This window comes from Podarcis erhardii, assembly GCF_964252035.2.
Source record: "Podarcis erhardii genome assembly, chromosome: 2".
Lineage (NCBI taxonomy): Eukaryota > Metazoa > Chordata > Lepidosauria > Squamata > Lacertidae > Podarcis > Podarcis erhardii.
This window is the reverse complement of record NC_138498.1, coordinates 120,248,771-120,270,759: the sequence shown is the minus strand read 5'-3', so window position 1 is coordinate 120,270,759 and position 21,989 is coordinate 120,248,771. Positions and strand designations below refer to the sequence as shown.

Below are 21,989 nucleotides of genomic sequence, written 5' to 3'. Positions count from 1 at the left end.
TAAACAAGCCTGCAACCAGCTACCTGCTGTGCGTTTAAAGGGGAATGTAAACTCTGCTAAGTTATAGAATCCTGTCGCAGGGATTCAAACCACCAACCTTCTGATCGGCAAGACCTAGACCCTGTGGTTTAACCCACAGCGCCACCCGAGTCTTATCCTCCAGGAATTGTATCTAATCCCCAGTTAAAGCCCTCCAGTGTGTTTTATTTTCAGCCATTGGAAGGCACCACACTTTATTAGGAATATAGGAAGACTTTACACTGTGTAGTAATATCGATTCATAATAATAGCCAAGTCTCACCAGGCATTCATATCTAGGGAAGGAACGCCTAACTGGGCTGCCACCATGCAGATGGTGCCTTCTGCCTGGTCCATCCAGGTCAGCATTGCCTGCACTGACTGGCAGTGGCTCTGCAAGGTCTTCCCAACCATACCTGCAGGTGTCCTGGCCAGGGATGATGGGAGCTGTAGTCTTAAGGAAACAGAGGGCACCAGGTTGGCAAGGCTGAAAGTGTCTGTTCCAATCTGAAGTTCTTTGCCAGCCTGCTAAAAAGGGATAAAGTTAGAACTAGCAACCAGATTTTTAGGAGTTCTCTTCACGGAATCAAGTCCCGCCTGCTAAATCAGAACTCCTGTCTTTTTAGGGCAGAAGCAGATTTTCTCCAATTCAAGAATGACAAGGAAGCCTATGAATGAAAAATGTTGCAGTATGAATACTACAACTTACTAGGTGTGCCTGTGTTTGTGTGTATGGGAAGGAATCCAAAAGCATTGGCTGCTACTTGAGAAAACATTCAGCAATTGCAAAGACCTGGAGACATGCTTTTTTAAAGAAAAGAAAAAGAAAAATCACGTGATCACTGAGTCATTTCCAGGAAGGGAAACTCCCAGTGGCTGAAAAGGGAGAAAGCGAAACTTAACTCGGGTCTTCAGCTGGAGCCATGGCTGCTGCGGGGGGTCACATCCAGCGTCTCCGTGATGAAGCCACTTGCTCCATCTGCCTGGATTACTTCCAGGATCCAGTGACCATCCCAGAGTGTGGGCACAACTTCTGCCGATCCTGCTTGGTCCTGTTCTGGGGGGAAGCGGAGGCAGAGGCTTCCTGCCCTCAGTGCAGAGAAAGAGTCCAGAGAAGGAGCCTCGTCTCCAGTCGGCTACTGGCTAATGTGGTGGAAATAGCCAAGAATCTCAGCCTCCAGGAGGGAAAGGAGGAAGGAGGGAAAGGAGGAGTCTGTGGAAAGGAGGAAGGAGGGAAAGGAGGAGTCTGTGAGAAGCACCAGGAGCCCCTCAAGCTCTTCTGCAAAGTCCACGTGGCCCCCATCTGCCTGGTGTGTGACAGATCGAAGGAACATGAAAATCACAAGGTGATTCCTCTGGAAGAGGCTTTCGAGGAATACAAGGTAGGAGATCTCTGGATCTGGAGGGGGAGAAATAAATAGCTGTGGATTATAATAATAATAATAATAATTTATTATTTATACCCCTCCCATCTGGCTGAGTTTCCCCAGCCACTCTGGGCGGCTCCCAATCAGTATTAAAAACAATACAGCATTACATATTAAAAACATCCCTGAACAGGGCTGCCTTAAGATGTCTTCTGAACGTCAGGTAATTCTTTATCTCTTTGACATCTGATGGGAGGGCGTTCCACAGGGCGGGCGCCACTACCGAGAAGGCCCTCTGTCTGGTTCCCTGTAGCCTCACTTCTCGCAATGAGGGAACCGCCAGAAGGCCCTCGGCGCTGGACCTCAGTGTCCGGGCTGAACGATGGGGGTGGAGACGCTCCTTCAGATATACTGGACCGAGGCCGTTTAGGGCTTTAAAGGTCAGCACCAACACTTTGAATCGTGCTCGGAAACGTACTGGGAGCCAATGCAGATCTCACAGAACCGGTGTTATGTGGTCCCGGCGGCCACTCCCAGTCACCAGTCTAGCTGCCGCATTCTGGATTAATTGCAGTTTCCGGGTCACCTTCAAAGGTAGCCCCACGTAGAGCGCATTGCAGTAGTCCAAGCGTGAGATAACTAGAGCATGCACCACTCTGGCGAGACAGTCCGCGGGGAGGTAGGGTCTTAGCCTGCGTACCAGGTGGAGCTGGTAGACAGCTGCCCTGGACACAGAGTTAATCTGCGCCTCCATGGACAGCTGTGAGTCCAAAATGACTCCCAGGCTGCGCACCTGGTCCTTCAGGGGCACAGTTACCCCATTCAGGACCAGGGAATCCTCCACACCTGCCCGCCTCCTGTCCCCCAAAAACAGTACTTCTGTCTTGTCAGGATTCAACCTCAATCTGTTAGCCGCCATCCAACCTCCAACCGCCTCCAGGCACTCACACAGGACCTTCACCGCCTTCACTGGTTCTGATTTAAAGGAGAGGTAGAGCTGGGTGTCATCTGCATACTGATGAACACCCAGTCCAAACCCCCTGATGATCTCTCCCAGCGGCTTCATATAGATATTAAAAAGCATGGGGGAGAGGACAGAACCCTGAGGCACCCCACAAGTGAGAGCCCAGGGGTCTGAACACTCACCCCCCACCACCACCTTCTGGACACGGCCCAGGAGGAAGGAGCGGAACCACTGTATAACAGTGCCCCCAGCTCCCAGCCCCTCTAGACGGTCCAGAAGGATGTTATGGTCGATGGTGTCAAAGGCCGCTGAGAGATCCAGCAGAACTAGGAAACAGCTCTCACCTTTGTCCCTAGCCCGCCGGAGATCATCAACCAGTGCGACCAAGGCAGTTTCAGTCCCATGGTGAGGCCTGAATCCCGATTGGAAGGGATCCAAATGGTCCGCATCCTCCAGGCGTGCTTGGAGTTGTTCGGCAACCACCCGCTCAATCACCTTGCCCAAGAATGGTAAATTTGAGACTGGCCAATAGTTAGCCAAATTGGCTGGGTCTAAAGATTTTTTTTTTAATAAGTGGTTTAATGACCGCCTCTTTCAGCGGGTCTGGGAAGGCTCCCTCACAGAAGGAAGCATTCACCACCCCGCAGATCCCATCGCCCAGCCCTTCCCGGCTCGCTTTTATCAGCCAGGATGGGCAAGGATCAAAGAGACAGGTGGTCGGTTTCACTCGTCCAAGCAGCCTGTCCACATCCTCGGAGGTAACAGATTGGAATTGATCCCATGCAACAGGACCAGACAGAACTCTAGCACTCTCCCGCCCTGGCCCTGCTCCCACGGTGGAGTCTACCTCCTTCTGAATCTGAGCAATTTTATCTGCAAAAAACTTTGCAAAAGCATTACAGGAGATCTTGGGGTCCCTACCAGGCCCCGGTGGTACAGGTGGTTCTGATAGATTGCGAACCACCTGAAAAAGTCTCCTGCTGGGACTTCCGGGTTAGCGCGAACGGCTAATGGCGGATTCCCTCCGAGCTCCGGAGGGAATCGGCTCTACTGAAGACGGGTCTTGCCGTGCCGGCGACACGGGGACCCTCAGAAACCGCAGGCGCGGAAGCCTGCAGACTTGGTGACTCGGTGGGCACCTTAAGCGCCCTACCCAACCCACGAAGAGCCTTTTTAAAGGCTGCGGAGAGGGTACGGAGAGTGGCGTGGTGCTGAGAGTAGACCGCTACTTCGGTGGAGTGAAGCCGCAAGCCATGGCCGGAGAGCGCTGACTTTCTTCCCAAAATTTGGACTGGATAACAAAGGACCCGTGAGTAGTGGAATTTGGACTTTAAAAATTTTATCCTGTGAATTCGGCACGATCGGGGGATGTGTTAAAGGGAAGTCCGCACCCCCTCTACTTGTAGACGATTTAAAGCAAGGAACGGAGAATTAAGGCGGAATGAATACTGTTTTGATGATTTAAAAGTTTTTCACAAATTTGATAGAAGAAGATTTTGTGCTGGAGAGAAAGGGAATTTTGGAACTTTGTGTGTAATCCCCCCCAAAAACCCGGGAGTGTCCTATTTGGGTGCCGGAGGAAGAAGTGAAAGGAGTTTGACAGCTGTCAAAGAAGCTGTCAAACGGGCGGACAAAGTAAAGAATTTTGTTATTTAACAACTCTTGGAATTAAAGCTGATACATTTGGACTGAGGCGATTGGAAACAAAGTATTGATAATAACAAAGTAACAGATTATTGGAAAAGGACTACTAAATAACTGAAAGCCCCCTAGGGGGAATTAGTGACATTACAATGGCTGCAGAGGGAAAATTACTGGCGGAGATAGAAAAAATGTTCTTTCTTGTGGGAATCCTGCAGGAGCAGAGTATGGCTCTGAGTAAAGTTTTTATGACCTTGAATTCTGAAACAAACAACTCTGCTGAATGCACAAAGGAGACGCATGATAAAAACTCTGCAGCTGAGCAGGAAGAGATGCCTTTGGAATTGACAGAGAAGAAAGAAGGAGTTCAGACACTACAAGTGGAAAATATCAACCAGGAATCTGCATTGTTAGAGTATGAGCAAGAAGACCTTTGGATTACAAACCTGCGAAAGATGAGAAAGAAGAAGAGAGAAGTCCCTGGAGTACTTGGAATATTAAAACTAAAAAGAATAAAGCAACATGATTGGGACTTTCCTCTTGAGTATGGAAAACTAGATGGTCTTTCGCAGCAAACACTCTTTAACATTCTGGATGAAAGAAAATATGATGTGACTCTGACTGAACTCCTTCGGGGTCTTAGGACCAACAAAGAGGATTACCAACATAGTTGGCAGAGAGGGACTGACAGAGAATCAGACGCCTCAGACGTGAGGAATCCGGGCTAAGAACTATTTTTTGTTTGTTTTTTGGACATTTGTCTGGGAAGGGACAGAAACCGGGGCAGGGGGGGGGGGAGAGAATAGAACTATAAAATGTTATGTTTTGTTTTACTTGGTCAATGTGACCTATAATTAATATAATAAAGGGAAAATTTGTGGAGGGGAAGTTAGATCGACCTTAAAAAAAAAAGAAATTAATGATTATAAGAGAATTGGATAAGTTGAACATAGATAAACAAAAAGAATTTAATTTTTAAAAACAATATGAATATCTTTAAGAGGTTAGGTAAGAACTTGCTGAATTAATTTTGGAACTGGGATGTAAGAGGAGGGGGTGGGGGGAAGTCAATGAAAGTGGGTAAAGAAAATTAGGGTATGTAATTGTATTTGTGTGTTTGTGTGTTTTTGTCTTTGTGTGTGTGTTTGTTGTTATAAAATGTAAAAACCCAATAAAAATTATTTTTTTTTAAAAAAAGAAAAAGTCTCCTGCTGCTGTTTTCTGCAGATGCAATGGAGGCGGTGAAGAAGGCCCTCTTCGCCGTCGCCATTGCCACTTGGTAGGCTCGACGTTGAGCTCTAAGCCGTGTCCGGTCTGATTCAGAATGAGTTTTCCGCCACCGGCGCTCTAGCCGTCTCAACGATTGTTTCATCACCCTCAGCTCCGGGGAAAACCACGGGGCTGTCCGGGCTCCATGCAATCGGAGAGGGCGCTTCGGAGCCAGACAGTCAATAGCCCTGGTTAACTCCGCATTCCAGCGGGCAACCAGGGAATCAGCTGAAAGGCCATCAACTTGGGATAAAGCATCCCCTACCACTCTCTGGAAGCCAATTGGATCCATTAAGTGGCGGGGGCGGACCATCCGAATCGGTCCCACCTCCCTGCGGAGGGGAAGGGTTGCGGAGAAGTCCAGTTGCACCAGGAAGTGATCTGACCATGGCACTTCTTTTGTTTCGCTGGATTCTTCCTGGGAGGTTTGCTTTTTAATTCTGAAGTCCACAGTAGGCATGGCATAGATTGGTCGTTGTTTATCCCCTTGGAAGCAGCCCAGGGGAAGCCTGGGGGCTCCTGGGATGGCTGGAGGGGGGCGTTGAAGTCTTTTTCTCTGCCAGGGGGACAAGGGGATCTTGAAATACTCACAGCAGCTTCAAAGATTTGAACTGGGACCTTGACGGGGAGAGAAGGGGTTAACCTCGTCCACATCCCCCTGAAAGGCTGCTTTGTACATATTTAGAACAGTAGAAATGTAAATGGCACACAAACAACTAAGTACATGTCTCCTTTGGTTACCAGGATTCCTCCTCAATGCCCTGCAAAACAGAGAGCAGCAAGGTATCAGCGTGGGGGGGGGGGCTGGACGTGGACTGTTAGCCAGGAATTGACCAGATGGTGCAGGATCCCACCCCCAAGTATCTGTTGGAAGCAGATTTGGGAGTGGGCCTACTGGTGGCTTATTCTGGGGGGTGCCGTGGAGCCTCTGCAATGAGGTTTTTTGGGGGGGGGCTGAGGATCTCCTCCCACCCCAAATTTTGAGACGCTCTAGTCTATCCCTGCATCTCTCGCCTCTTGGGCTGACCTCACTATCTCTTTGACGCTAGAATGGTACATTCCAGGTCGGATCCTGCCTTAGCTTCCTCCTCCTCCTCCTCTTCCCACTTCTCCCTGAGACCTCAAGGTGAGAAGTCAGGCTGGGACCACCAAGGAAAGGAGAGGAGGCTGAGAGATCACTCCACAAGGGAGGGTGTTTGAGAAAAGGTGAGGGGCTGCCAGTTCTGCAGGCAAGGGGGGACCTAACTGGGATCCTGAGCCCCACAGGGTAGTTGATCCATGGAGCCGTGGACCCAAAGAGGCTGAAAACCTCTGTACTTTTATTTCCACCAGTAAATTACTTTGCTATTCTAGCAAGGCCACTGGGCGCAAGAAGCCATTGTGATTTTCATCTCTCTGTGTGTCTCAATCAAAGCTGAGTTTTTCCTTTTCTCTTTAGGGAGAGATCTGTCGCCGCCTGGAGATTCTGAGGAAAGAGAGAGGGGAAATTCTGGCCCATCAAGCAGATCTGGACAAGGAAAGCAAAGACCTCCTTGTAAGTGTCTCTGTGGTAACTAGACAGGGAACAAGCACTTGAGACCTCCAGGTATAAATTCAATAGAGAGGAAGAGGAAGAGGAAGAAGAAGAATGAAATCAGGACTGAGATATGATGGGGAAATCTGCCCGTTTCAGCTTCTCCACACAAGCTTACCAACAGATGTTAGGGTAGCTACCTCCTTGTATAAATATTCTGATCTGTACTTTACCCTCATAAATACATTTTTTTGTGAATATTACCTGGCTGGGTCAAGCTTGAAAATATCAGAATTTTAAAGCTCTGTTTTGGTCTCCATATTTTTTCAGCAAGAGCGAATTAGGTAAGTTCACCTTTGAATGCAGCTAAATTGAGTTTATTTCCCCTTGTCATTTATTATGTGAATAGCAGTCAAGGAGAAGCCTGAGGACTTGTGAGCTGAAAGGGTGGAAGCAATTTAATCCAAATCCTGCTTTGCCGTAAATATTCCTAAAGAACTGAATTCTAAATGTGCTCTCTTGTTCATTTTTAGGAAACTCAGGCTTTTTAAAACCTTTAAAGAAAACAGGGGAGCTATGGGAATGAACTCTGCACTTTGTCCTCCTCCTCCTCTGTTTCTGTTCCTTCCTACACCTAAATGGTCCCAGTCTAAACTGAGGGGTGTTTAATGTCCCTGGATGTTCTCTGAACAACTGTGAACTCTGGTTATGCCATGCCCCAAAACATGCAGGGAAAATCCATGGCTAGGAAAAAAGAGCTCCTTCCTTTAGGCTGTATCCGTCTGCAAAATAGACATCAACAGAAACAGCAATGGAGAGGGCCTCCCCTCAAAATAAATGTTTACTTCTTTAGCCACTGAAAGTTTCATGTCTATGAAAAATCAGAAGTGTCCACCCTGTTTAATTCTCATAATTTTGTTTCTGCTGTTTTGAGGCCAAGGACCAAATACACTCAGACCTCCTCTTTACTTGCAGAAATTAACAGAAACAGAGAGGCTGAAGATTGTGGAGAAGTTCAGAGAACTGCGCCAGTTCCTGGAAGAACAAGAAAAAGGTCTGCTGAATCATGTGGAAGAGGTGGAGAAGGCGATTGCAGGGAGAAGGGATGAGCAGCTGGCCAGACTCTCCAGGAATCTCTCCTCTCTTGAGAAGATCATCCAGGAGATGGAGGAGAAGGGTCAGCAGCCTACGAATGAACTCCTGCAGGTAAGACGGTGGCAGGAACAGCCCAAGGCTCCAGGAAAAGGCTGCCTCCAATCCTTTATGTGTCCCTTTCATGTATGCAAGGAGTGCAGGGGCTCAGATGATGGAGCCTCCAGTCAGGTTTGTAATGGACAGGAAGACCCAAGAGACCTGGGATGCTTAACTCACCTGAATGCAGACTAGAGATTCTTCTGTGTTCTTGATGGAACAGCAGGTGGTTTTCTGCTCTTTGCTGATGATTTGTCTCCAAATGCCTTCCTTCTTGGCAATGCTGCCTTCCTGCCCCGTGCTGGACTTCAGCGAGGATGAGTTCAGGCCTCCTTCCAACATGAGCCAGTCTCTTGACCAAACTTCTCTTCCCGTTCCCTCCACAACTTCTGGGTTGATCCCCTTCACAATGGATCCAGATCAGCCCAAAATGGTGCTCAGTCACAGTGCCGAAAGAGCAAGACAGAGGGACTCATCCAGACTGCTGCTTGTCCTACCCCTTTCCTCCAGGAAAGCCTGCTGCTCTTTACTGCTGAATGAGAGCAAATATCAGCCTGGTTTTCTCCAGATTGACGTTTGCTTAGATGTTGAACTAAGGAGCAGGTTTTCCCTGAGGGAAAGCGGCAAGGCAAAGGCAAAACCACTTGGACCTGTGATTTCTAGACACAGGAAAAGCAGAAGTGTGGAGGAGCCCAAAGAAACACTGAGCTGTTTTATTACCCCTTTGGAGGCATTTTATGCTGCAGGTGCTTTTTAAATTTCCAGTTGGAAAGTAGAATTTGAAATTTGGGGACTTCTGTGGAAGACAATTTGGGACAGGTCCCTGGTAGGATTATCCTGTAGGCTTACTTACGTCTGAATTGCACAATGCATATGGGATTATAGTTAATAAATTATCATCTAAGACAAGAGATGGGATGGAATCTTCTCCTGAACCCACAAATATTAAATTTCCCTAAAATGCTGGTGGATTTCCACAAGGATCTTAAAAAAATAATTGTAAGCAGATGTGGAAATGTGGAGAAATTCATCCTGGAAAAATTCATAATTTCAGATTGGAGAAATAAAAGCTGTGAGAAACCAAAACTGGCTGATTCCGCCATCCCTGCCCAAAACCTTGGCATGTGCCAGGCAGACTGACATCCGAGGGGCAGGGTCTGAGGATTGTCTTCCTAGTGTGGCCTGTGGGGTGCAGTGAATTCCCTTCTCTTTTCCCCTCTAGGATGTGAGAAGCACCTTGCAGAGGTAAGTGGATCTGGCTCATTCCCATTAGCATCCCTCCATGAGGCCGGGATGCAAGAACCTCAGACATGGCCCCCCAGGGGCTGCAGGGGGGAGACTGGAGGACTCACTCCCTGAGGCATCTCACAGGTAAAAGCAGGGGCCCCTCTTCTGAACTTATAGCCCCCCAATTCAACCTCCAAGGTTCAAGGTCAATTGCCTCCTCCCTCCCTCCCTCCCCACATCACTTCGCACAGGGATGGGGGCTCTTTTCTTTCTCTTCCACCTTCTGTTCATTGGCTTTGGTAATTTCAAACACTAGCCAGTGTGGTGTAGTGGTTAAGAGCGGTGGACTCGTAATCTGGGGAACCGAGTTTGCGTCTCCGCTCCTCCACATGCAGCTGCTGGGTCACCTTGGGCTAGTCACGCTTCTCTGAAGTCTCTCAGCCCCACTCACCTCTCAGAGTGTTTGTTGTGGGGGAGGAAGGGAAAGGAGATTGTTAGCCGCTTTGAGACTCCTTAGGGTCATGATAAAGTGGGATATCAAATCCAAACTCTCCTCCTCCTCCTCCTCCTCCCCCTCCTCCTCCTCCTCCTCTTCTTCTTCTTCTTCTTCTTCTCCTCCTCCTAACATCCTCTAGAGAGGCTCAGGGAGGGAGGGATTGCAGGCACTCCATTTCAGGGGTTTGGCCCTTACGTCCTGGGACCTTCTCAGAAAGTTGTTATGGGGCAGCATTGTTTGAAGCCATGGGAGCCCTCCGGTAATGTCGCACAGGGTTGCCCCTTGTCCCTTGTGCTGTTTAGCATCCTTACCAAGCCACTGACCAGGGCTTGGAGGTGGGTGTCAACAGATCACGTTGAATTACCTGTTGGGAAATAAACCTCAACTTTCTTCATGTTATTGAGATCTCCTGCAATAATTAGGGTGCCACAATGGGGCCATTCATTGTTTTTCTTTTCACCAGGTATGAGGAAAGAGAGAGTCCAGAGAAGCCGATGGCTTTCCCTCCAGAACTGGGGAACACGATCTTGGAATCCTGTGATCTAAATCACCTTGTGGAGGATACAGTGAAACAATGGAAAGGTAATGAAAAATGGCTGCCAGGATTTCACACTGGGAATTCTAATATTTCTTCAGAACTGAACATGCCAGGCTCTTATTGCATGGAATTTAATAACCCCAGGATACCTTCCTTCTTGGGGCTCCAGCCTTCATTTCCTGTCCCCCAGAATGGCCCATGTATATTGTGACGCTGGATCCTGTAATGGAAGCCTGAACCAGAGTGTACCGTATTTTTTGCCCTATAGGACGCACTTTTTCCCCTCCAAAAATGAAGGGGAAATGTGTGTGCGTCCTATGGGGCGAATACAGGCTTTCGCTGAAGCCTGGAGAGCAAGAGGGGCCGGTACGCACCGACCCCTCTCACTCTCCAGGCTTCAGGAGAGCCGCAGCGCCAGTCCCACAAGGTCGGGGGACAGCAGGGAGGCGGAACGCCGCCATCCTGCTGTCTTCCGATGTGGTTTGGAGGCTGATGGCGGGGAGACGCGTGCTTCTCCCGGCCGCCAGCCCCGCAAGCTCCGGGGACAGCTGGGAGGCGCAGCGCGACCTCCCGCTGTCTCCGGACCTAATCTGCAGGCGGGCGGCGTGGAGAAGAGCGCTTCTCCCCGCTGCCGGCCCCACAAGCGCCTGGGGGGGAAATAATTTTTTTTTCTTTATTTCCCCCCCAAAAAACTTGGTGCGTCCTATGGGCCGGTGCGTCCTATGGGGTGAAAAATACAGTATCTGTTTTCAATTCTACGGAACCTCCTTTTCCTTTTGGTTTCCCGTCTACACAATCTGGGGTTGTCCTTTTGGAGGTTCTCCTGCTCTGAATGGAGTAAATTTAAGGATGCTACATTATGAAGTGTTACTTTTGTATGGAGATTTATCTCAGGGGGAAGAGTGTTGCCCTAATGCTTTATATTTTTTTGATTCCTCAGATGCTGTGTTATACAGAAAACAGATTCAGAAAGGTAAATTTCCAGGGGAGGAACAATTTTACAGGAGGGATGGGGACTGATATTTCATGGGTGTTGAACCGTCCCTTCTGCAGACTTTGGGACCCCCATCAATGGCGTCACTCTGGGAAACAGTCCTCTAGTGGTGTTTGGGTTCTTGGTCTGTCCCATGAATGAACTGGGAGGAGTTTGAAGGCTTGGATTGGGGGCGGAGATTGTCCCTGCGAAGAACCTGCACACCAGTCTGAGTTCCATTCCTGCCTATAGACTAGTATCCTGGTTTCACTCTCGATTTCTTTCCTAAAATCTGTATACTGCTTGTTTGTAGGGAAAATCCTCAGAGCCTTACAATATCTTACAAAAGCCCTCAAGGAGGATCCTGCAGGGTCAGTCCAGGGTCCATCTTGTCGCGTTCTCATGTATAGGGAACCTCCCTTGCATTTTGTTTTCCCTCCACACAATCTGCAGAGGTTCTTCTGGGGCTTTTGAGATCAGCCCCATTCCAGGAGGGAGGCCTCCCCATTGCATGAGACCCTTTGAATTACAGGGTAAAGCTCGGGCGATTCTTCCTTTGGTTTGTCAGCATGTTTGGAAATTCCGCTTTCAACAGCTTTTTCCCACCAGTTTACTTGGTGCAGATGTTAACCTTCCTCCAGCAATTCAGTACAGATTCCCATTTCATTCATGGATTCTGAATGATTGTATTCCACCATTTTCTAGCATGGTTTACCATTTCTGATTTCCTCATGGAATCATGGAATAGTAGAGTTTGAAAGGATCCCAAGGGTCATCTAGTCCATGGATAGGCAAAATAAGGCCTGGGGGCTGGATCCGGCCCAATCTCCTTCTAAATCCCGCCCGCGGACTGTCCAGGAATCAGCGTGTTTTTACATGAGTAGAATGTGTCCTTTTATTTAAAATGCATCTCTGGGTTATTTGTGGGGCATAGGATTTTGTTCATTCCCCCCCCCCAAAAAAATATAGTTCAGCCCCCCACAAGGTCTGAGGACAGTGGACCGGCCCCCTCCTGAAAAGGTTTGCTGACCCCTGATCTACTCCAACCCCCAGCAATGCAGGAATCATAGCTAAACACGTTAGTTGTTTTAATTCCTTAGGCCTACAGTTGTTGTCTTTCAATTACTTGTTTTATGATGCCGTCTTTTGCTTGAAATAAGGAAACAACAGATGCTATGTTATGGTGATGTTTTGTAAAAAGATTTTCTTTGAACTATTGCAGTGTAGACCATTAAGCCTCTCTTTTTGCTTCCTCAGATGTCCAGTCACTCAGAAGTCTCCAGAGAGGTAAAATTCACATGGAGACCCCAATTCACAGGAGGGGGGGGACTAGTGTTTCATGGGGGGTCAAGAGTCTCTTCTGTATGTTGAGAACCATCCACCGCTTGACTCTAGCCCTGCTGTTTGTGCCACAAAGGCAGAGAGGGTGGACTTGAAGGGGGAGAAAGAAACTTCCCAGAAGGATCAGGCGGAGGAGGGAAGAGTTTTACCCCTGGCTAGAGAGAGTTGGGTTGCTTTTCCATCATGTGACCTTTTTCAGGTCTGGTTGCCAAATGTCCTCTTTTCGCCAGCCATGTCTTCTATTTTCATGATCAAAATTTCTTAAAATTTGTATCGGGGCAGATTTTTAAAATTTGGCAAAATGTCCCTTTTTTTTGTTTGGTTTTTTGGTTTACAAGAACCCATGAAAATGTTAATATTGCATTAGAGCAGGCATAGGCCACCTCGGCCCTCCAGATGTTTCAGCACTACAATTCCCATAATCCCTGACCACCGGTCCTGTTAGCAAGGGATCATGGGAGTTGTAGTCCCAAAACATCTGGAGGACCGAGGTTGCCTATGCCTGCATTAGAGTCAGATCTAAGGCACCTGGTTAGGCTAATCTGCAGCAGTGAATCACAACAGATCAGCATCTTAAGCTAGCGACATACTGTTAAAATCCCTTCTCTTGTGGCTGAACCAAAAGGACGCTGGCTCAGCTACAAGATCTTAGAGAAGGAGTCTGGGAGGGCGAGAGTTAAGATCCCCCTGCCCTTAAGGAGAGTCCACATGCAGATGTTCAACAGGTTAATAAATTGTTCTGTGCACACTTACATTCAGAAAGATGTGAACATGTGCCCAAATATTTCATGTGGCAAGTGAGGGAGCAATATATATTGTTATTATTCTTTTGTTGTTGAAAGTTCAGAACACTGCTACTAGCAATATATCACAGCTTCTATAGCCTACATATAGTAGGGGTATTTCAAATGAGAGTCGTCATAGCGATCCATGGTTAAAAGTCAAAGTTGGCCAATGTGTCCTCTTTCTAGCTCTTCAAAATAGGGCAGCCCTACACTTGCCTATCATGACTGCCTCAGCCCCAAACTGGTAACCTTTTGAGTTATTTCCCCCTTCCCCCAGGGAACTAGTCTTATGGTATATATTAAATCCCAAAGAGAAGCATGGAATAAGCAGTCCTTTGTAAAATTGCCCTGCCACCTGCCTCCTCTTCCCTGGCGGCAAGGCCTAAACTTCCAAGATGGTTGGGAGGAAGAAGAGACCAAGTGGGTGAGAGAGATGGAGAACAGGAATAAACAGGCTCCCCACTTAACACCATTTTCACTTTTGTGCACGAGGGCCCAGAACATAAGTCACGCAAAAGTGAGGGGAAGCCTATATGTGGTTTTGTGTTGTATTTTTATGCTGTGGACCACCCTGAGTCCTATAGATGAAGGGCAGTATGCAAATGTTGATATTATTATTATTATTATTATTATTATTATTATTATTAGGGGGTCCTCCTTCCCCAGCCCTACCCAGAGGTCCCCAAAGGCCAGTTCCCTCTCCTGCCTCCTCCAGTTCTCCTCTCTTTCCTCTTAGATAACACAGAAGAGCTGAGTAAAAGGTTTCCTGGGTGGTTTTTTCCCTTAGAAAATGCCTGGATTTATTCTGATGAGAGTCGGGAAGCTGAACAGCCTGCTGCAGAAGATATGGCAGCAGGAGGGTCTGAAACAGTTTTGAAACAAATTTTGGAGCAATTAGCAATTTTGAACCAAAAGGTGGACAATCAATCAACAAAAATTGACCAAGCAACATCCTCTATTAGTAAACTGTCTGAAAAGGTTTCCCAGCATACCCAAGCAATTGAGAATTTGCAAGGAGCAACAGCTGAAAATCATAAATTAGCTGAGGAAGCCTTTCAAAAAGCAGAGCAAGCGAACAAAAAGGTTGATGAGATTAAGGGAGAAGTTAGGCCTCTGCAAAGACAGGTAGGGGAACAGCAAGCCTACCTGTCAATGGTTGAACTGAAAAATAAGGAGAATAACCTCAGGCTGAGGGCCATCCCAGAATTGGAGGAAGGTAATTTGGAGGGTTTTTTGACACTTTTATTTTCCAAGTTCTGGGGAATAGAAGAAGATAAAGACTTTAAAATTGTGACGGCATTCAGACTGGGTAGATCGGTAAAGAAAGACAAGGCCAGAGACTGTTTGGTCATCTTGAGATCAAGAGAAGAAAGAGACAAGATACTAGGCCTACATTTTAAAAAATCTTTGGAGATACAAGGTAAAAAGGCTGAAATTTACAGAGATATACCCAAACAGCTTTTGGATCTTAGAGCCTCATATTTAGAACTGACAAAATTGTTGAGATACAACGCAATCCCTTATAGGTGGGAGTTTCCGCAAGGACTATCATTTACCTACAAAGGAAGGAAAGTAAGAATTAAAACACCAGAGGACCAGCAGAAGTTCCTACACGACCACGGGGAAGACCTCCAAAAAGGGGCAGCAGCTTCTTGGCCACCGCCACTACCGGAACCTACACCTGGAGCTGGACCAGCTTTACCACCACCGGGATCGGAGGAAAATCAAGACACCCCATTGTAAGACTTACGAATTGATCCAGAATGTCTCTGCAACTGCTTAGTTGGAACATAAATGGCGGAAACTCCCCGAAAAAAAGAAGAAAAGTGTTTCATATCTTGAAAAAAGAACAATTGGACATTATTTGCCTTCAAGAAAGCCATGTGACAAGGCTCCATAGGAAAGTGTTAATTAACAAAAGGTTAGGCCAGGAATTCATTTCTTCGGATAAAGTTAAGAAAAGAGGAGTGGTGATATATGCAAAGGAGAGCCTGTCACCGAAATTTTTATTTAAAGATGAACTAGGCAGAATTTTGGCGATTGAAATTCAAACACAAGGAGAAAAATTTTTGATATTAGGAATTTATGCACCAAATGATGGAAAATCGGAATTTTTTAAGAAGTTGCATGAGACCTTACTGGATTATCTAGATTACAACAACATCATCATGTTGGGAGATATGAATGGGGTGGTGTCTGTACATATGGATAAGTCGCAAAGTGCAAACATAACGAAAGATGGCAGACTACCTAAGACCTTTTTTGAAATGACTGACAATATGGACCTGATTGACATATGGAGGGTTAAGAACCCCCTAGGAAAAGAAGGAACTTTCTTTTCTGAAGCTCATCTGTCATGGACACGAATCGACCAAATATGGATAACTAAAGGACTGGCACCTAAGACTAGAAAAGTGGAAATCTGCCCAAGAACCTGCTCCGACCATAATGCCTTGAAAGTGGAATTGAGATTAAATACAACCGGATCCTTCAGATGGAAAATGAATGACACATTACTAAGAGATCAGGAGATTGTTAAGAAGGCCCAAAAAACTCTAAAGGACTGTTTTGAGATAAACTTAAACACTACGGTGGAAAAAAGAACAATCTGGGACGCAAGCAAAGCAGTCATGAGAGGGTTTCTAATACAACAAAACACGATAAAGAAAAGACTCTGGAATGAAGAGAAGGAGAAGATATTGGAGAAAATAAGAGAAGGAGAGAAAAAATTAAGATCTAGGCCTAAGTCGAAGGAAGTGCTGAGAGAAGTGAAATTTTTCCAAGCACAATATTCGAAATTGATAAACCAAGAAGTGGAATGGAAAATTAAGCAAATGAAACAAAGATCTTTTGAATCAGCTAACAAGTGTGGGAAACTGCTAGCATGGCAGTTAAAAAAAGACAAAAATTAAATACAGTTACAAATCTAGAGATTGAAGGGAGAATTGTTCAGAAACCCGAGGAAATTAGAAAGTGTTTCCAGAGATACTTCAAAGAACTTTATGCACAAGGGCCGCAGAAAGAGTTTGAGGTGGATCAATATGTCAAAACCAATGGATTACAAAAAATACCCCAGGAAATGAGAACAATCCTGAATGATAAAATTACACGGCAGGAAATCGAAAGTGTCATACAGAACCTCCAACTAGGCAAATCTCCAGGCCCTGATGGACTTACCTCCAAATATTACAAGGTTTTGAAGGACTACTTGATACAACCTTTGATGGAGGTCTGTAATCAGATTATGGAGGGGAGGAAGGCACCGGAAACGTGGAAAGAAGCTTTCATCACATTGATACCCAAACTAGAAACTGAAAAGACCCAACTTAAGAACTACCGTCCCATCTCACTCCTAAATGTGGATTATAAAATCTTTGCGGACATTATGGCAAATAGATTTTAAAAAGTCCTTAATGAAGTGATCCATAAGGACCAGGCAGGCTTTCTCCCTGGTAGGCATTTGTTTGATAACACAAGAAACATTATCGACATTTTGGAACTTTTACAAACAAATCTTAACACTAGAGCGGTGTTAATATTTATTGATGCGGAGAAAGCCTTTGACAACATTTCTTGGATGTTTATGAAGAAAAATTTGGAAGGGATGGGAGTGGGACGGGGGTTTGAAAATGGAATAGAAGCAATTTATTCAGAGCAAAAAGCTAAATTGATTGTTAACAATGTGGTGACAGAGGAGTTCAAAATAGAAAAAGGGACACGACAGGGGTGCCCCCTATCACCTCTATTATTTATTTCAGTCCTGGAGGTGCTATTGAACATGATCAGAAAGGACCGGTTGGTACAAGGAATTGAGGTCGGAGTGAAACAATACAAATTGAAAGCATTTGCAGATGACTTGGTATTAACATTACGGGAGCCAGTCTCTAGTTCTAAAAGAGTTTTAGAATTAATTTCTGATTTTGGTCGAGTGGCGGGATTCAAGTTGAACAAGCAAAAGACTAAGGTTTTAGCAAAAAATTTGACATCTACAGAAACAGATGAGTTCCTGAAAGAGACAGAATTAAATGTGGTTAAAAAAGTGAAATACCTAGGGGTGTATCTGACCTCCAAAAATTTGAATTTGTTTAAAGATAATTATGAGAAATGTTGGTCAGAAATTAAACGAGACATGGAAATTTGGTCAAGATTGAAATTTTCCTTGTTAGGTCGAATAGCAGCTATAAAGATGAATGTATTGCTGAAAATGTTATTTTTGTTTCAGACCCTACAGATCGTGGACAAGGTGGAATGTTTTGGAAAGTGGCAGAAGGATATTTCTAAGTTTGTTTGGCAGGGCAAAAAGCCCCGAATAAAGTTTAAAATTTTAACTGATGCGAAAGAAAGAGGGGGATTTGCCCTGCCAGACTTGAGGTTATATTATGAATCTGCAGCCTTCTGCTGGATGAAAGATTGGATTCTGCTGGAGAACACTGATGTCCTAGATCTGGAAGGGTTTGACAATGCTTTTGGGTGGCATGCATATTTGTGGTATGACAAGGTTAAAGTTCATAAACTGTTTAAAAACCATATTGTTAGAAGAGCAATTTTCATGGTCTGGACAAAATACAAAGACTTATTGGAAAGTAAGACCCCGAGGTGGCTTTCACCGGTGGAGGCCAAGGCACGCAAGAGACTCAATATGGAGGCCTATTGGCCAAAATATTGGGAAATAATTGAAAAAATTGGAGACAATTGGAGGTTACAGAGCTTGGAAAAATTAAAAAACAAGGTGCGAGATTGGTTGCATTATGCCCAAATTCAGGAGGTTTTTAAAGTGGACAAAAAGGTGGGATTCCAGGTAGAAAAATCGAAATTAGAGACAGAATTGTTAGAACCAAAAAATAAACTGCTCTCTAGAATGTACAACTTGCTGCTTAAATGGAACACACAGGACGAGATAGTCAAATCCGCCATGATAAAGTGGGCACAGGATATTGGACACAACATTATGTTTGAAGACTGGGAAAGGTTATGGAACACCCGAATGAAATTTACGGCATGTAGTGCCTTGAAGGAAAATATTATGAAAATGATATACCGGTGGTACATGACCCCAGTCAAGCTTGCTAAGATATATCACCTGTCTGATAATAAATGTTGGAAGTGTAAGGAGGCGGAAGGGACATTCTTTCACCTCTGGTGGACATGTCCGAAAGTGAGGGCCTTCTGGGAGATGATTTATAATGAGCTAAAAAAGGTATTTAGATATACCTTACCTAAGAAACCGGAGGCCTTTCTTCTGGGCATTGTAGACCAGAATGTGTTAAAGAAGGATAGAACCTTTTTTATGTATGCTACTACTGCAGCAAGAATTCTCATCGCAAAGCATTGGAAGACACAAGATTTACCCACACTGGAGGAATGGCAGACGCAGTTGATGGACTATATGGAATTGGCTGAAATGACTGGCAGAATCCGAGACTTGGGAGAAGAAGCAATGGAAGAGGACTGGAAAAAATTTAAGGACTATCTACAAAAACATTATAAGTTGTATGAATGCTAAGAAAATGCACCATTTAGGAAATATTAGCCCCAGCAATAGCAATTAGGTGAAATGAAAATTAAGGTACAAGAAATTTGAGGTGGAATTAGGAAATAATTTTATTGTGTTTTAATTAAAATATATAAGAATTGGTGTACAATATTTGGAATTTGATAACATGATAAATTGAAAGATACAATAAGTTATGAAATAAGATGACAAATTGCTGAAGTTTGTATTATAAATAATGCAAGGTCTGGAGGATGTGGGGAAGTCCAGTAGATTTGATAAAAGGATTACGGAAATTTGAAACTTTTATATTCTTTTTCTTTTATCTGTTTTTCTTCTCTGTATCTCTGTATCCTGTAAAATTAATAAAAATATTTTAAAAAAAAAAATATTCTGATGAGAGTCTGCAAGGAGGAGTCTCAGTCTTGCATGCGATGCAAATAAATCCCATTGACCTGAAAGGGAATCTGGGTTTTTCGGGTGTTTCTTGGGTCACGATGTCCTTCTCTCCCTCTTGGCTGAGTCTACTAATCTTTCCCTCATCTTCTCCCCAACAGCAAATGTCACTCTGGATCCAGACACAGCTCATCCCTACCTCATCCTATCCGAGGATCAGAAAAGTGTGAGATATGGAGACAAAAAGCAAAACCTGCCCAAAAATCCTGAGAGATTCAGGCACTACTCTTGTGTGTTGGGACGTGAGGGATTCACAGCAGGCAGACATTTCTGGGAAGTCACTGTGGGAAGTGGGGAAGGGTGGGGTTTGGGGGTCGCCAGGAAGTCTGTGGAGAGAAAGGGCATCTTCCCCTTTAGTCCTGAGAGAGGGGTCTGGGCTGTGGGGAAGTCGGGAGGGGGGTACTTTGCCTGGACCTCCTCTGATGACTCTCCTCTGTCCCTGAGGGAGAAGCCCAGGAGGATCCGGGTGACTCTGGACTATGAAGGGGGACGTGTGTCTTTTTCTGACGCCGACTCGGGAGCCGAACTCTACACGTTCTCAGGAGCCTCGTTCTCTGGAGAGACCCTCCTCCCTTTCTTTCATCTGTGGGGAAATTATACAACCCACCTCATTATCTCCTGAGGACACTAAATCTGCCTCTCAGGCCCAGCAGGAGTTTCTCTCCAGACCAGAGTGACTCATCTAACAAACCATTTACCCACCAGGAGAACCTTGGGCAGTTTTTCAAGGGCCCTTTGAGAAGATTCATTTTCCTTCCTTTCTCCAGAATTCCCTCTGCAGCTCACTTCTTCTTAAAGAGGCAGTCACACTTTTAACAGTCCCAATAAATCATCTTTTCCTCACCTTGAGTCTTGTTTTCCTTTTGACATGTCTGATTTGGCAGAGCACGAGGCTCTTAATCCCAGGGTTGTGGGTTGAGCCCCACGTTCGGCAAAGGATCCTGCACTGCAGGGGGTGGGACTAAATAACCCTCAGGATCCCTCGCAACTCTGCGATTCTACAAAACCTCCCTCTCCACACAAGACCTTATGCAGCTGTGAAAATGCATGCATCATTGGATTAATAGAGGACTAAAAAATGAACCCCTTCCCCCATCCACAGGGTTGATGCATTAATGTTCTGTATTTACAGGCTGGATTCTGTCTATCGGGGGCAGCAAATGGGGTGTCCTCTGGATAATGCTGGACTCCAACTCCCCTCTGACCCATCCAGCATGGCCAGGGGTCAGAGAGGATGGGAGCTGCAGTCCGGCAGCTTCTGGAAGGGGCCCCATGGGCTCTGCTGCCCTATACATTTCGCAGGGCACCCTCCCCGTGTTCCTCAGCCCCACCCCAAACGCACAGTGCTCCCCCAAGGAGCGTCTTCTCAGCACCAGCTGCATCTGATTTCTCTCCTGGGATACTAAGAGCTAGAACAACAAAGGCCTGTGGAATTGACCCCTCAAAGATCTGGCAGGACTCTCTCTGGCTCCACTATCAGGGTCGCCGACTACTGACCTGTGCAGCCTGATCTCCTTTTCCTGCGTTTCCCACGGGGTGGTGGCAAATGTCAAAATAAAGACACCTTTGCCCCCCCCCCGCCAGAGGGCCACCTCCCCTTGCTCCATCCCCTATTGGCGATCTTTGTGTGTAATTGTAAGTTTCCCTGTGAGTTTCCACTCACCCCATGGAAGGACACAAAAAGTGGCCCATTTGGTCCAGGGCCCAAGAGGGCCCCCCCAGATGTCCTTGGGAAACCTGCAAGCGGGACCAGTGTGTAAAACCAGCCTCCCCCCCCCCCGTAGTTTCCAGCACCTGAGATTTAGAAGCCTTCTGTTTCTGGACTGCGGAGGCAGAGCAGAGCCATTGTGCTTCACGGCCTAGTGCTCCATGAATTTGTCCCCTTGTCTTCTCCCCAGCTCAATGGGTGGAGCACGATAGTCTTAATCTAAGGGTCACTGGCTTGAGACCATGTTGGGCAAAAGATTCCTGCATTGCAGAGATCTGGACTAGGTGACCCTTGTTGTACCATTCAACTATGCAATTCCATGATTTTAAGTTGGTTGCCGTCTCTGCCTCCAGTGGCAGTGAGTTCCATGGTTCATTTACACGCTCCACAATGAAATGCTTTTTTCTGTCCTGGATCTCCCAACAATCAGCTTTGTTTGGGGGCCACGACTTCTAGTGCTATGAGAATCTGCAATGTGGAGATAATGTGTCTCTGTCTCCCTGCCTCCATCCGTCGTGGGGACCAGAGCAGGGGGTGGGCAGTTTTGTTTGTCCCCTTCTGGGGCAGGAAACCTCAGCAGAGAACTTTCTTGAATTAACAACAACAACTGGCCATCTGCCTTTGTCTTGTGACAGAGATAAGGTGTGTGTTCTTCACTGCAAATCAGGTTGTAAACAACATTTCTCCCTCTGTTTTTCTGTGGAATGTGGCACTTTTCAAGAATATTAGCTGGACGTATTCCCTAAATGAATTATCTGGTGTCCGATTAATCCCTTCCTCTGCATGAAGCTTTTTCCGCACTCGGGGCATTCATGAGGTTTCTCCTCCGTGTGGGTCCTTTGGTGTTTGATCAGCGTATCTCACGGAGAAAAGTTTTTCCTGCACTCGGCATTTGTGAGGCCTCTCTCCTGTGTGGATGTTCTGATGGTCAGTCAACCTACAAGGATGATGGAAACTTGCCCCACACTCAGTGGGGTTTCTCCCCTGTGTGCGTCTTCCGATGTTCAATTA

General features: G+C 46.1%; 1 protein-coding gene across 2 annotated transcripts; it reads left to right on the top strand.

The window, feature by feature from the left end:
- The first annotated feature begins 914 nt into the window (after positions 1–914).
- Positions 915–20,113, top strand: LOC309336886 (zinc finger protein RFP-like). 2 transcript variants are annotated; one of them, XM_081853361.1, is made up of 8 exons: positions 915–1,400; positions 6,698–6,793; positions 7,748–7,978; positions 9,186–9,208; positions 10,150–10,268; positions 11,165–11,197; positions 12,455–12,484; positions 19,372–20,113. In XM_081853361.1, exons 1-8 carry the CDS (start codon positions 942–944, stop codon positions 19,890–19,892), a joined length of 1,512 nt encoding a protein of 503 aa, XP_081709487.1. In that variant the 5' UTR covers positions 915–941; the 3' UTR covers positions 19,893–20,113. The 2 variants fall into 2 exon arrangements, with proteins under 2 accessions (XP_081709487.1, XP_081709488.1); XM_081853362.1 differs by lacking the exon at positions 12,455–12,484.
- The last annotated feature ends 1,876 nt before the right edge of the window (positions 20,114–21,989 follow it).

Coding starts and splice junctions, on each gene's coding strand:
- LOC309336886 (XM_081853361.1), top strand. CDS start 942: ATGGCTGCTGCGGGGGGTCACATCCAGCGTCTCCGTGATGAAGCCACT. Junction 7,979..9,185: donor CTACGAATGAACTCCTGCAG/GTAAGACGGTGG, acceptor TTTCCCCTCTAG/GATGTGAGAAGCACCTTGCA. Junction 9,209..10,149: donor GTGAGAAGCACCTTGCAGAG/GTAAGTGGATCT, acceptor TCTTTTCACCAG/GTATGAGGAAAGAGAGAGTC.